We start from the raw sequence: 15,605 nt of genomic DNA, 5'->3' as shown, positions 1-15,605 counted from the left end.
ATTAGCATCTATGAAATGTTAACTGTTATTTAAATTTACTTTATGACATTTATTATATATGCTCTTGTATTTTTGTTATACTGACATAAGGTGTAACTCCTCTTCTAGATCAAATACATAATAAGGGTAGAAACCATGCCATATACAGAGCACCTGTATTTCATTGGGCTAATATGCTATCAGTTGCTCAGCTTTCTCCTTATTGCTGATTGTTTACATTGAAACAACCATGAATGCTGTGCCTGCCACTGTCTGGGACATGAGGAGTGCAGAGATGAACGAGACATCAGTCTCTCCCCTCAGGGAGCTCTCGGTTCAGTGCGGCAATAGACAGGATCAAAAATAATACAATGCTGAAGTAATAGATATGTAACAAGTGTATTTTGTCATTATTTGAAATAATTCTGAAATAGTCTTAAAAGGGATAAAGCTGATTTCTCTGTGATGAGAGCAATGACAGCAGTGCCTAAGCAAACACCCTATAATTGAGTGCTAAATGCCTTGTGAACAGTATGGAAAACAATAATCCACAGTTCTGCATATTTATAAGTGCACCTAAGCTTCTTTTATCCTTTTTTATGTTCAATATACTTTGTAAAACCTTTAAGAAGATTTATTCTTTGTACTATAGTAACATTTTTATTTGGTTATTATTTTTAGTTTATTAGCAGAGTTAATATTTTAGAGGCTTAAAAACCAATTCCTCAATTTAAATGCATAAAAGATTTCTTACGTGAAACACTTCAAAATAATTTCTAAAATTAAAAGGGAAGTATGAACCTGTGGGCAAAAATTGGGGTCCATTGCACTAAGTGGGAGCTCAAAGTTGAGTGAAAAGTCTTTAATAAGTACACTACCATTTTTCAAAATGCTCTATGAAATTGCTTTTTATTTTTCATCAAATTAGCAACTTTTAACAGTAATAACATAAACTGCCACTATTCCTTTTTTTTTTTTTTTTTTTTTTAAGATTTTATTTATTTGACAGAGAGAGACACAGTGAGAGAGGGAACACAAGCAGGGGGAGTGGGAGAGGGAGAAGCAGGCTTCCCGCTGAGCAGGGAGCCTGATACAGGGCTCGATCCCAGGACCCTGGGATCATGACCTGAGCCGAAGGCAGATGCTTAACAGCTGAGCCACCCAGGCGCCCCTAAACTGCCACTATTCCTTAAGGATATTACTATTTGCCCTAGACCATCTATTTTGACCTTCACTGTATCCCTCTGAGGCAGTTATTACTCTCCCTATTTTACAGCTAAAGAAACTGAGGCTCAGTGAAGGTGAAATGACTTGCCCATATTTCTAATCTAGCAAATACAGCCAGTACTAGAACCCAATTCTCCACACCATAAAGCAGCTATGTTCAACTAATAAACCAAATCTTTGAATCTTAAAAAATAATAATAATAAAATGCATGACGTGTAATTGCAGTATTTGAAGGTGCTATGGGAGCCCAGAGGAAGTAATGATTGACTTTACCCAGAGTGGCTTCCCCACATGAGTGAAGCACAAAGTTTCAAAGAACTCGAACTAAGAGCCAGCTTTTCTCTTCTCTGAGGCATTCTTGCAAGTCTGGTTTTTCAGCTTCAGGATTCTAGATTAGATGGGCCTTCTGGGTGGGGAAAGGAGAGAAAGAGAAGGCAGAGTGACCACTAAAAATGAGCCAGAGAAGGAATACTTGTATGAGGGACAGGGCATGTACTTTCATGCAGGAATCAGCTTGTCACACTCACAGAACATAGCAAAGGGTCAGAGCAGGGTAGGAAGGGATTCAGGACTAGCTCTTTCAGGGATCCTTTTCTCCCCAGCGAACACATCGGGGGTTCAGCCTGCCTGTGGTTCAAACCATAACCCTCCTGATTGGAGAGAAGGAGACTTAGGGTGAGAGTTGCTCTCTGACCAAGATGGAATGGAATTTAACCAGTGAGACAATTTTATTTAATTCTCAGTGGGGGTGGTGTCACGCCTGGGAGGCAAAATCACCCACAAAAGGGCAAAAATTGGTTCTTGAGGGGCAAGAAAATATTCTTTTTATATATGAAGCATAGATAAACATATAGTACATAAGCATACAGCATATCAGGAGTATTAAAATTTTATAGAAGGCGAGAGATTAGGGGGAAAATGTTTTAAAAGTCTCCTTGTGGGACTGTAATGATAAAAGGTTGAGAAACACTGTTGTAACTTTATAATAGGTCCCAGTACCTGCTTATGGCCTCTTCCAATATTTTTAATTCAGTTTTCTTCCTGCTATTCTCGTTAATCTTTTCAAAGAAATTTAGCAGTAATTGCTTCCTGTTCTGTGAGTGTGACAAGCTGATTCCTGCATGTGGGATGTTGACCTTGGAGCCACCTCTTAGCCCTCTTCCTCCATTCTTGGTGACTCACTCACACCCCTCAGTTCTCTGCTCACAAATCATCTCCACGGAGAGCTTTCCCTGGCCATGCTTTCTATCCTCCTGCAATGCTTTTCTTCAGTCTTTCCCAGCGCACAAGATTATATTTTTTATTTATTTGTTTACTTACTTATTTTCCAGCTTTTTCATGAGGATGAATTCCCTGAGATTCAGGGACTTTTTTCCTCCCCACTTTATCCTTAGCCCCTAAAGCATGCCGGTGCATGGTAAGAACTTCCTGAATAGTAATTGAATGAATGTGTAAACATATTCCAAGAAGGTTCACTTTTGAGTCTTTCCATTCATGGATGTGGCATTTCTCTATTGTTTTCTTTTCTGTCCTTCAGGAAAAAAAAAAAATCTTCATAAGTCTTGGACATTTCTAGTTAGATTTATTTCTAATACATCAATTTCTATTCTACTTATTTGAAGTTTGTTTGTGGTTTCTTCTCTCGTGGATAGGGATCTTTTAATTTCATTTCATTTCATTTCATTTCATTTTTTTAGAGTTTTAATACAGTGTTATATTAGTTTCAGGTATACAATATAGTGATTCAACAATTCTATACATCACCCAGTGCTTATCATGACAAGTGTACTCCTTAATCCCTATCACTTATTTCCCCCATCTCCCCACCCACCTCCCCTCTGGTAACCATCGGTTTGTTCACTATAGTTAAAAATCTGTTTCTTGATTTCTCTTTCTCTTTTTTTTCCCTTTGCACATTTGTTCTGTTTCTTTTTTTTTTTAAAGATTTTATTTATTTGACAGAGAGAGACACAGCGCGAGAGGGAACACAAGCAGGGGGAGTGGGAGGGAGAAGCAGGCTTCCCGCGGAGCAGGGAGCCCGATGTGGGGCTCGATCCCAGGACCCTGGGATCACGACCCGAGCCGAAGGCAGACGCTTAACGACTGAGCCACCCAGGCGCCCTGTTCTGTTTCTTAAATTCCACATATGAGTGAAGTCCTATGGTATTTGTTTCTCTGACTTATTTCACTTAGCATAATACTCTGTAGCTCCATCCATGTCATTGCAAATGGTAAGATTTCATTCATTTTTATGGCCGAGTAATATTCCATTGTGTATATATACCACATCTTCTTTATCCATTCATCAATGGATGGACAGTTGGGCTGCTTCCATAATTTGGCAATTGTAGATAATGCTGCTATAAACATAGGGGTGCATGCATCCCTTTGAATTAGTGTTCTTGCATTCTTTGGGTAAATACCAAGTAGTGTGATTGCTGGATCATAGGTAGTTCCATTTTTAACTTTTTGAGGAGCCTCCATACTCTTTTCCACAGTGGCTGCACCAGTGTGCATTCCCACCAACAGTGCATGAGGGTTCCTTTTTCTCCACATCCTCACCAACACCTGTTGTTTCTTGTGTTGTTGATTTTAGCCATTCTGACAGATGTAATGTGATATCTCATTGTGGTTTTGATTTGCATTTCCCTGATGGTAACTGATGTTGAACATCTTTTCATGTGTCTGTTTGCCATCTGTATGTCTTCTTTGTAGAAATGCCTGTTCATGTCTTGTGCCCATTTTTTAATTGGATTATTTGGTTTTGGGGTGTTGAGTTTTGTAAGTTCTTTTTATATTTTGGATACTAACCCTTTACCAGATATGTCATTTGCAAATATCTTCTCCCATTCTGTAGGTTGCCTTTTTTGTTGATTGTTTCCTTCGCTGTGAAGAAGCTTTTTATTTTGATGTAGTCCCAGTAGTTTATTTTTTGCTTTTGTCTCTCTTGCCTTGGGGAGACATATTTAGAAAAAAGTTGCAACAGCCAGTGTCAAAGGTTGCTGCCTATGTTCTCCTCTACGATTTGATGGTTTTACGTCTCACATTTAGGTCTTCCATTCACTTTGAATTTATTTTTGTGTATGGTCTAGGTCCAGTTTTTCTTTTTCTTTTTCTTTTTTTTTTTTTTTAAAGATTTTATTTATTTATTTGACAGAGAAAGACAGCCAGAGAGAGAACACAAGCAGGGGGAGAGGGAGAGGGAGAAGCAGGCTTCCTGCAGAGCAGGGAGCCCGATGCGGGGCTCGATCCCAGGACCCTGGGATCATGACCTGAGCCGAAGGCAGACGCTTAACGACTGAGCCACCCAGGCGCCCCCAGTTTCTTTCTTTTGCATGTTGCTGTCCAGTTTTTCCAACACAATTTGTTGAAGAGACTGTCCTTTTCCCATTGTATAGTCTTTCTTCTTTTGTCAAAGACTAATTGACCATAAAATTGTGGATTTAATTCTGGGTTTTCTATTCTGTTCCATTGATCTGTGTGTCCATTTTTGGCCAATATCATAGAAGTCTGGAATTGTGATGTCTCCAGCTTTGCTTTTCTTTTTCAAGGTTGCATTGGCTATTCGGGGTCTTTTGTGGTTCCATACAAATTTAAGAATTGTTTGTCCTAGTTCTGTGAAAAGTGCTGTTGGTATTTTGATAGGGGTTCCATTAAATGTGTAGACTGCTTTGGGTAGTATAGACATTTTAACAATATTTGTTCTTCCAATCCATGAGCATGGAGTGTCTTTCCATTTCTTTGTGTCATCTTCCATTTTTTTCATCAGTGTTTTATAGTTTTCAGAGCACAAGTCTTTCACCTCTATGGTTAGGTTTATTCCTAGGTATCTAGTTATTTTTGGTGCAATTATAAATCGGATCGTTTTCTTAATTTCTCTTTCTGCTGCTTCGTTATTGGTGTATAGAAATGCAACTGATTTCCGTACGTTGATTTTGTATCTTGCAACTTTACTGAATTCGTTTATCAGTTCTAGCAGTTTGTTGGTGGAGTCTTTAGGGTATTATACATATAGTATTATGCCATCTGCAAATAGTGAAAGCTTTACTTCTTCCTTACCAGTTTGGATGCCTTAATAATATTTCTCTTTGTTGTCTGATTGCTGTGGCTAGGACTTCCAGTACTATATTGAATAGAAGTGTTGAGAGTGGACATCCTTGTCTTGTTCCTAACCTCAGGGGAAAGGCTCTCAGTGTTTCCCCATTAAGGATGAGTTAGCTATGGGTTTTTCATATAAGGACTTTATTATGTTGAGGTATGTTCCCTCTAGACCATAGTTGAGGATTTTTGTCATGAATGGATGTTGTATTTGTCAAATGCTTTTTCTGCATCTATTGAAGTGATTATATGATTCTTATCCTTTCTCTTATTGATGTGATGTATCACATTGATTGATATTTGAATTTTGAACCATGCTTGCATCCTGGGAATAAATCCCAGTTGATCGTGGTGAATGATTGTTTTAATGTATTGTTGGATTCAGTTTGCTAGTATTTTGTTGAGGATTTTTGCATCTATGTTCATCAGGGATATTGGCCTTTAGTTGTCTTTCTTAGTGGTGTCTTTATCCAGTTTTGATATCAGGTTGATACTGGCTTCATAGAATGAATTTGGAACTTTTCCTTCCTTTTCTTCTTTTTGGAAGAGGTTGAGAAGAACAAGTATTAATTTGTCTTTAAATGTTTGGTAGAATTTACTTATGAAGCCATCTGGTCCTGGACTTTTGTTTGTTGGGAGCTTTTTGATTACTGATTCAATTTCTTGGCTGGTTATTGGTCTGTTCAAAGTTGTGGTAGTTTACATATTTCTAGGAATTTATCCATTTCTTCTAGGTTGTCCAATTTATTGGCGTATAGTTTTTCATAATATTCTCTTCCAACTGTTTGTATTTTGATGGTGTTGGTTGCTATTTCTCCTCTCTCATTTGTGATTTTATTTATTTAAGTCATTTCTCTTTTTTTTCTTGATAAACTTGGCTAGAGATTTATCAATTTTTTTTTTCCCCCAGAGAACCAGCTCCTGGTTTCATTGATCTGTTCTATTATGGAGGTTTTTTTTTTTTGTTATTGTTGTTGTTTTTATATCTTTATTTCTGCTCTCATCTTTATTTTATTTTATTTATTTTTATTTTTTATTTTTTTAAAGATTTTATTTATTTATTTATTTAAGAGAGAATGAGATAGAGAGAGAGAGCACGAGATGGGGGAGGGTCAGAGGGAGAAGCAGACTCTCCACTGAGCGGGAAGCCCGATGCGGGACTCGATCCCAGGACTCCAGGATCATGACCTGAGCTGAAGGCAGTCGCTTAACCAACTGAGCCACCCAGGTGCCCTCTCATCTTTATTTTAATTTTTTAAAATTTTTTAAGAGAGAGAGAGAGAATGAAAGAGCAAGAGAGAGAGAGAGTGAGCACGCATGAGCAGGGGGGAGGGGCAAAGGAAGAGAGAGAGAATCTTAAGCAGGATCCATGCCGAGTGTGGAGCCCAACATGGGGCTCAGTCTCACAACCCTGAGATCATAACCTGAGCTGAAATCAAGAGTCAGACACTTAACTGAGCTACCCAGGCGCCCTGTGCTCTCATCTTTATTTCCTTCCTTCTCTTGCTTTTAGGTTTTGTTTGTTGTTCTTTTTCTAGCTCCTTTAGGTGTAAGGTTAGGTTGTTTATATGAAGTTTTTCTTGTAGGTCTATATTGCTATAAACTTCCCTCTTAGAATCACTTTGGCTGCATCCCAAAGGTTTTGGACCTTTGTGTTTTTGTTTTCATTTGTTTCCATGTGCTTTTTTATTTCTTCTTTTATTTCCTCATTGACCCATTCATTGTTTAGTGGCATGTTATTTAACCTCCATGTATTTGTGGTATTTCCAGATTTTTTCTTACAGTTGACTTCTAGTTTCATAGCATTGTGGTCAGAAAAGATGCATGGTATGACTTCAGTGTTTTTGAATTTGTTGAGGCTGGTTATGTGGCCTAATATGTCATCTATTCTGGAGAATGTTCCGTGTGCACTTGCAAAGAATGTGTACTCTGTTGTTTTAGTATGGAATGTTCTGAATATATCTCTTAAATCCATCTATTCCAGTGTGTCAATCAAAGCCACTGTTTCCTTGTTGATTTTCTATTTAGATGATCTGTCTATTGATGTAAGTGGGGTGTTAAAGTCCTTTACTATTATTGTATTATTATTATTATTATTATTTATTTATTTTTTTTAAAGATTTTATTTATTTATTTGACAGAGAGAGATACAGCAAGAGAGGGAACACAAGCAGGGGGAGTGGGAGAGGGAGAAGCAGGCTTCCCACCGAGCGGGGAGCCCTACGTGGGGCCCGATTCTAGGACTCTGGGATCATGACCTGAGCCGAAGGCAGATGCTTTCAGTTACTATTTCTTTTCTTTTCTGTTCTTTTTACTTTTTTCCTTTCTTTCTTTCTTTAAGATTATTTATTTATTTATTTGAGAGAGAGTGAGAGAGCATGAGCAGGGGGAGGGATAGAGGGAGAGGGAGAAGTAGACTCCCCACTGAGCAGGGAGCCTGATATGGGGCTCAATACCAAGATCCTGGGATCATGATCCAAGCCAGAGGCAGATGCTTTACCAACTGAGCCACCCAGGTGTGTCAAGTTATTATTTCTTCAAATAAATTCTCTGTCCCCTTTCTCTCTCTTCTTCTTCTGGGACTCTTATGACACAAATATCATTACATATGATGGAGTCACTGAGTTCCCTAAGTTTATTCCCATTTTGCATAGTTCTTTTTTCTCTCTTTTGTTCAGCTTGGTTACTTCCCTTTATTCTGTCTTCTAGGTCACTAATTTGTTCCTTTATTTCTTCCATTCTGCTGTTCATTCCATCAAATGTGTTTCTCATTTCATTTATTGAGGTCTTTATCTCTGCTATGTTATTCCTTATCTCTGCCTTAAGGGTCTCACTCATGTCTTCCACTCTTTGCTTAAGTCCAGTGAGTATCCTTAGGATCATTGCTTTAAATTCTCTATTAGGCATGTTACTTATATCTGTTTTGCTTAGATCTCTGGCCGTGGCTTTGTCCTGTCCTTTCATTTGGGATAAATTTCTCTGTCTCCTCATTTTGTCTGCCTCTCTGTGTCTGTTTCTGTGTGTTAAGGAAGTCAGCTATGTCTTATACTCTTGAAAGTAGTGACTTTCTGAAGAAGAGGTCTCGGAGTACCCTACAGTGCAGTGTCGCCTGTTCGCCAGAACCTGGCACTCCAGGAGAGTATCCTCTGTGTGTTGCTATGTGTGTAGCCTGCTCTTGTGTCTGAGTCTCTTTTCTTTCCGTGTAGTTGTCTGCACTGACTCTCTGCCTGTTGTGGGCTGTGTTTGCTCTCTGTGGTGTTAGTGGGACCCAGGCAGGGTAGGCGTGCCTGCTGGGGAACTTGAGAGCAGGAGGTGGTATTAGCAAAATTTGCGCTGGGTCACTAGTCCTCTGCTGGATGCCCCGAAGTGCTGCAGTAGCTGGGGGCTGCAAGCTGGGGCTGCTTGGGGCACGAGGCTGGGTGCAGTGTGTGGAGGGAGGCAGCTGTGCACCTGGTGGCTGGGAGCAGCGCGCTGCAGTGGCTGGGTGCTGCGCCTTTTTGTTGTATTTTATTTGTTGTTTCAGTTTCCTATTGCTAGTATGACAAATTACGGCAAATTTAGTGGCTTAAAACAATGTGAATTTATTATACTTCTAGAGGTCAGAAGTCTGAAACAGTTCCACTGTGTTAAAATTACTGTGGCAGCAGACTTGTCTTCATTCTGGAGGCTGGGGAAGAGAATCCATTTCTTTGTCCTTTCCAGTTTCTAGATCCCATCTACATCCTTGTCTTGTGGCCCCATTCTCCATTTTTGAAGCTCCTTGGCTTAACTGCTACTTTTGTCCTTAAATCGGCTCTCCAACCCTGATCTTTTTGTTTCTCTCTTATAAGGACTGTGGTCACTACAGTAGGCTCATCTAGATAATCCTGGATAATCTCCCTGTCTTAATCACATTGTGAAGTCCTTCTGCCATGTAAGGTAACATGGTCACAGATGGATGTGGACATTTGGTGGGGGGGCACATTTTCAGCCTACCATACTTGTTCTTTCAGATACATCAAAAACCACTAGTTTTTCTATGTTCTTGTATTTGGGTATGCTTTGCCAAAGTCCCGTTATTTGTATTTGTTTTAATATTGCTTTCAAACTATTTCATATTTGTTTTTCAGTGGATTCTGTTAGAGTTACTGGCAGTGGTAACATTTGTTCCCTTTCTTCCTGGATTTATAGCTCATTTTGTTCTCACCTCTTTCCATGTTGTCTAGAATCTTCTAGCTAATGCTAAATAATAGCTATGAGAACATGCATCCTTGTATTGTTCTCAACTTTACTAGAAATTGCCTCATTGTTTTACTACCCAGGGTGGTGGTTTCTGATAAACACTCTTTTAAGTTAAGACATTTCTATCAAATTAAATCCTAGTTGACTAAGATTTTTAGTCAGGAATGTATATTAAATGTATTAACCATTATGGTTATAAGAGTAACCATATGGCTTTTCCCTTTTAATCTATTAATAGCTTTTCCAATAATGATCATCTCTGTATTCCTGGAATAAATCTTCTTTTGTCACAGTGTATTGTTCTTTGAATGTACTGCTGACTTCTATTCACTAATATTTTATTTTTGCATTTATATTAATGAGTGAGTTTGGCACAGTGTGTTTAGTAATTGCGCTATCCTTGCACAGTTTTGGCGTTGTTGTGGGTTATCTAGTCATCTTGAATAAATTGGGAAACTTTCCACCTTTTTATTTGGTCTGGAACTGTTTATTTAATTATTAACTAATTAATTAATTTTCCACCATCCCTCCCCTGGAACTGTTTAAATAGTATTGAGGTTTTTTGTTTTTGTTTTTTTAAAGATTTTATTTATTTGAGGGAGCGTGTGTGAGAGAGAGAGCATGGGCAGGGGGTGGGGCAGAGAGAGAGGGAAAAGCAAACTCCCCGCTGAGCAGGGATCCTGACATGGGACTTGATCCCAGGACCCCAGGATCATGACCTGAGGTGAAGGCAGATGCTTAACCGACTGAGCCACTCAGGCGCCCCGAGGTTATTGGTTTTGAAAGTTTTATAAACATAAGGTTCCTTGGACCACTGCTACTTATCTCGAAAACCTTCTATACCCAATGGTGAGATTGCGTTATTCTGAATCACATGTACTTTCTTATCTACTCTGTCTTACAGCATTTGAAGTACAGCTTGTGACCTGTGGAACAGGTTTCCTCTGGGCAAAGCTGCCCAATCCATAAAGAAAGGTCACGTCTACCAACATGGCTTCATTCATAGAAACCTGTCAGGCCAAGGGCTTACACAATAAAGGCTTGGCTCCCATGAGACTTCTTTTTTCATGTGCTTTGGGAGTTGTCTTTATTATTTGTTAATTATTGCAGTGTTGCTATGAAACTTTTTTTAAAAGATTTATTTAGTTATTTTAGAGAGAGAGAGAACTTGAGTAGGGGGAGGGGCAGAGGGAGAGAATCTCCAGCAGACTCCCCGCTGAGTGGGGAGCCTGATGCAGGGCTCGATCTCAGGACCCTGAGATCATGACCTGAGCTGAAACCAAGAGTCGGATGCTCAACTGACTGAGCCACCCAGGTACCCCTGCTGTGAAACTTCTTAGCAAATCTTTTTCAGTTCTTCAAAGAGCACTTTTCAGTTCTCTGCTGAAGTGTTGCTCCCAGCTCAGAATTTGAAATTGATACTTATGTATATAAATGAGGTTGTCCAAGGCTGAGTTGCAGTTTTAGGTTAGTAAACCAGAGGAGTTTGCAGTGACTGGATTTAAGTAATTTTTAAGAGGGGTCCTCTGATTAGGTAGATTTTGATTTTAAATCTTTTTTTTTTTTTTTTTAAGATTTTATTTATTTATTCATGAGAGACAGAGAGAGAGAGAGAGGCAGAGGGAGAAGCAGGCTCCCAAGGAGCAGGGAGCCCGATGTGGGACTCGATCCCAGGACCCTGGGATCATGACCTGAGCCGAAGGCAGACGCTTAACCATCTGAGCCACCCAGGCGCCCCGATTTTAAATCTTTTATCAGGACTGCATTTACATAAATGTAAAAGTGCTGCTACCACTAATTTCTAAATCAAAATACTCCTGAAATGGGATGCCTGGGTGGCTCAGTCGTTAAGCATCTGCCTTCAGCTCAGGTCATGATCCCAAAGTCCTGGGATCGAGCCCTGCATTGGGCTCCCTGCTCCTCGGGAAGCCTGTTTCTCCCTCTCCCACTCCCCCTGCTTGTGTTCCCTCTCTCGCTGTGTCTCTCTCTTTCAAATAAATAAATAAAATCTTTAAAAATAAATAAATAAAATACTGCTGAAATCATCCCATGTATATGATTTAATTAAAAGGTAGTATTTTTGGGGGGTGCCTGGGTGGTATAGTTGGTTAAGCATCCGACTCTTGGTTTTGGCTCAGGTCGTGATCTCTCGCTCTCTGCCCCTCCCCCGACATATGAATGCTGTCTTTCTCTCTCTCTCTCTCAAATAAATAAGTCTTTTTAAAAAAAAAAGTTAGTAATTTTTAAAAGATTTTATTTTTTAAGTAATCCCTACACCCAACATGGGACTCTGACTCACGACCCCAAGATCAAGAGTTCCATGCTGTATGAAAGGTAGTATGTTTGTATCGAGTGTAAGTTGATTTCTCATTCTTTCCCCCCTGCAGTAAAACAGATCATCAGTAACATTTCAATATTTAATGAAACCTGCTTGAGATGGAGAAGTACAAAGACCGCTGATATAGAGGAGATGTATTCAGTAAGTTACCGAACGTTACTCTATGTATAGATGTTGTCTAGTGTGGGAAATTTTTTTTTTTTTTTTTTTTTAAGATTTTTATTTATTTGTTTGAGAGAGAGAATGAGATAGAGAGAGCATGAGATGGGGGAGGGTCAGAGGGAGAAGCAGACTCCCTGCTGAGCAAGGAGCCCGATGCGGGACTCGATCCTGGGACTCCAGGATCATGACCTGAGCCGAAGGCAGTCGCTTAACCAACTGAGCCACCCAGGCGCCCTAGTGTGGGAAATTTAAAAAAATATCAGCAAACCTAAAAATCTACTTATGTAGCTGTTATTATCAATGGCAGATTTATAGTAAGAATTGCAAGAAAAAGCAAGGAAATGGGCACTTCTACTACGTATTTGAAGAGAGAGACCTTGGGGACTGCTGAGTAAGCCATGCGAGTTACTTTGTGCACATAGCCTGATGCAGAGCTCATGTCCACACAGTATCCGTGGAAGGAACCCATGGCTTTTGCCTGTGTGTGTCTCTTCAGTCCAGTGTCTCTGACCAGGGTCTGGACGTGTCTAGAGAGTCGGGGAACTTTCGAAGCTATTGTGGTTGTGAGTAAGAAAGGTAAAGACCATGGGATGAGCTGCTACTAGAAGAAATTAAGTGGGCAGAGAAGTGTGTCTCTTGGGCCAGGTGCTGGGATGTTACAGGAAAGTGTGGAGAATGTCAGAAGGGGGCAGGCACATCTATGTGGATAATATGCATTTTAACTTTTAAAAAAATATGCATTGCTTTATATGAAGCATTAAATGCTGCTTCATCTATAAATAGCTCCTATTTTGATTCAGTTTGGTTCCACATTAAACTGTCGAAAGTTGCTCTGTGATCCTGAAGACACTGTGGCTTGCCTAGATCCAGGGTCGTCCAGTTAAACTTCAAGTGTTGTAAAATGAATAGCAAGATTGGAAGGTGTATGGCCGTCACATTGCAAATACTGTGTTCACAAAATAAAAAATGCATTGTTAAAAAAAAAAAAGAAGAAGAAGAAGAAGGGGGCAGGCCGAGGAGAAAAGCCCTGCTGAGCTTTAACCAGGCCAGCTAGGAGTATCCTCACTCAGGTCCTGCTTTGGGGAAGCCTTAGTTCAGATTCCTCATTTTCTTTGTAGGAAATGTTCTGTGGCCTTGCTCCCGCCCACAGACGTTTCAGTGTTGTGCGTCGTAGATGTGAGAACAAGAACGAGAACATTGTTAGCACTGGGACTTCGGCCTTTTGTACATTTTGATTTAAAAATATTTTTATTGTACTGATATATTGTAACGATGGTGCTTAGGGTAGGACGACTCTAAGATTTGCTTACTGTTCTGTTTCACTTTTTGAAGGAACTTTAGAGTCGAGGGCAAGATGGCTCGTGAGAAGGGGGAAGTATCCAGGCATTTGGAGCCTTCCTCAAGCTAGCCGTTCACTTAGTGAACTTTTCTGTTTCAGTTCCACATTCGGGGCCAGAGATGGTATCAGAAGGAATTTGCCCAGGAGATGATCTTTAATATCACTGCCAGGAGCCAGGCTCCTGAGATGTGCTTGGACCTGCGTCCGGGTACCAACTACAGTGTCAGCGTCCACGCTCTGTCTTCTCAGCTTCCCGTGGTCCTCTCCCTGACAACCCAGATTACAGGTAAGTCTTGAATGGCAGCAGCTGAAGGAATGAGGTCACCACAGAGCTGTAGGTGGGCCCAGATGAAGGGGAACGCCACTGCTTCCTGAAGAGCGAGAGGGTGCAAGGGTCCTGTGGTTGTGACTGTCATGTTTTCTTTCTTAGAAAGATAGTCGAGACAAAATAGTAACACGAATTAAAGCCATGAGTGCTGGGTACATTCCTTCGGGGTATTTGGAATATTTAACATATTTCATACCTAAAAGGCTCTCATTACTGTTTCTCAGGTACGTGTGATTGTCATGTTGTCACAAGTGCCTCAAGAGTCGGTTATTCTCAGGGAAAAGTGATGGGCAGTCCCACTTTGGCCCCCTAGCAAATTCATTTTCCAGTCATTTTCTCTTGTCTTCTCAAATCTGGGATGCTCCCCCCTCCTCCCCCTCCCCCACTCTGAGCTAATACTCAGAGTATTAGCTTCTTGTTTCTGACTTCACTGAGCAATTAGAAGTAATCAGGTGAGGACTTGCCTCTCCCAAGTCTCCCCTTGCTACCCACCCGCATGCAGAACCATGTATTCTGTCTTCTCTCCTGTCTCCACTCCTCAGGCGACCGCCACCCTCAGGTGCGTTGGACCCCATCCTTTCCTGCCTAATCATCATGTCCCCCCAACAGAGAAATAGTTCCAACACTGCATGAGCATGTCGTAGTATCTCCTTTTTTAAAATTAAAATGAGGAAACAAGAAACACATTTCCTTTGATCCCATATTCCCTCCAGCTACTTCTTTCAGCATCCCCTTTACAGTAAAACTCCTTAAAAGAAGTGTCTGTTGGGCGCCTGGGTGGCTCAGTTGGTTGAGCGACTGCCTTCGGCTCAGGTCATGATCCTGGAGTCCCTGGATCGAGTCCCACATCAGGCTCCCTGCTCGGCAGGGAGCCTGCTTCTCCCTCTGACCCTCCCCCCTCTCATGTGCTCTCTCTCTCTCATTCTCTCTGTCTCAAATAAATAAATAAAATCTTTAAAAAAAAAAAAAAAAAAAAAGTGTCTGTTATGTAGGCTCTGCGTCCTTATTTCCTGTTCTTCCTTTAACTGGTTCCAATCCGAAGGCAGTTGTCCTGTCCACACTGCTTTACTGGAAGTGTCTTCATCTTACAAAATCCACTGGGCAGTTTTGTTTGTATCTGATTCCCCACCCCCCTCCACAGCAGCTGACATCCCCTCCTTCTTGAAACACCGTTTCGCTTGGCTTTTGGGTCCTCCTGCCTTGCTGGCTCCTCCTCCTCAGTCTTCCTTGCTGGCTCTGTCCTCTTTTATAGATGTCCTCTCTGCCTGCTTCTGTTCCTTTTTTATTATCCACCCCTTCTGCCGATACCAGTCTCCTGACTATAAATATTGCCTGTATGCTGAGGATTCCCAAATATGTATCCTAGTCCCAGACTCTCCCCTGAGCTCCACACTCATATATCCAGTCATCTTTTAAACATCTCTTAATCATCTCTTGCATGCCCAATAGACAAGTCCAAGAGGATTTTGATTTCTCAACTCTTCTGTCACCTCCAAAGCCATTTTCCACCCAGGCTTCTCTGTCTTGGGTATTGGCATTCCTATTCACTTGTTGCTCAGGCCAAAGAGATTCTATGCCCCTCCTCCTCCCCCCCCACCCCGACTTCTAATCTGTCAACAAGCCCCATTGGCTTCTTTCTAAAATATATTCTGTATCCAACTACTTCTCCCCACCTTCCTCTTCCCTACAAAGCAGCCTTATCCAAGCCAGCCACCTCTCGTTTGGACTCCTGCGGTAGCTTTCTTACTGGTCTTTCTGCTTTCGTGGGTGCCTGTCAATCTCCCGCCCGCCCCCCCCCAAGTTACGGTGAAGACCATAACTTTAAAAAGATCACTCAAGCGTCAGAGTGATTTTTTTTAAAATGCGTAGGAGAACATGTCTTCCCCAGCTGAAAACTGTCCAGGGAGTTTGT

General features: G+C 40.9%; 1 protein-coding gene across 1 annotated transcript in view; it reads left to right on the top strand.

Annotated features, from left to right (window-relative positions):
* The window catches only part of SUSD1 (sushi domain containing 1), a 130,684-nt gene that overhangs the window by 79,287 nt on the left and 35,792 nt on the right, over positions 1-15,605 (top strand). The window contains exons 11-12 of the mRNA XM_032418985.1: positions 11,914-12,005; positions 13,465-13,651. Of these exons, the coding sequence (XP_032274876.1) occupies positions 11,914-12,005; positions 13,465-13,651 (279 nt within the window). The remainder of the gene's footprint in view (positions 1-11,913; positions 12,006-13,464; positions 13,652-15,605) is intronic.

Source organism: Phoca vitulina, unplaced genomic scaffold (genome assembly GCF_004348235.1).
Source record: "Phoca vitulina isolate PV1807 unplaced genomic scaffold, GSC_HSeal_1.0 scaffold21, whole genome shotgun sequence".
Classification (NCBI taxonomy): Eukaryota; Metazoa; Chordata; class Mammalia; order Carnivora; family Phocidae; genus Phoca; species Phoca vitulina.
The sequence above is the reverse complement of the archived record's forward strand: the minus strand, read 5'-3'. Positions and strand labels throughout refer to the sequence as shown.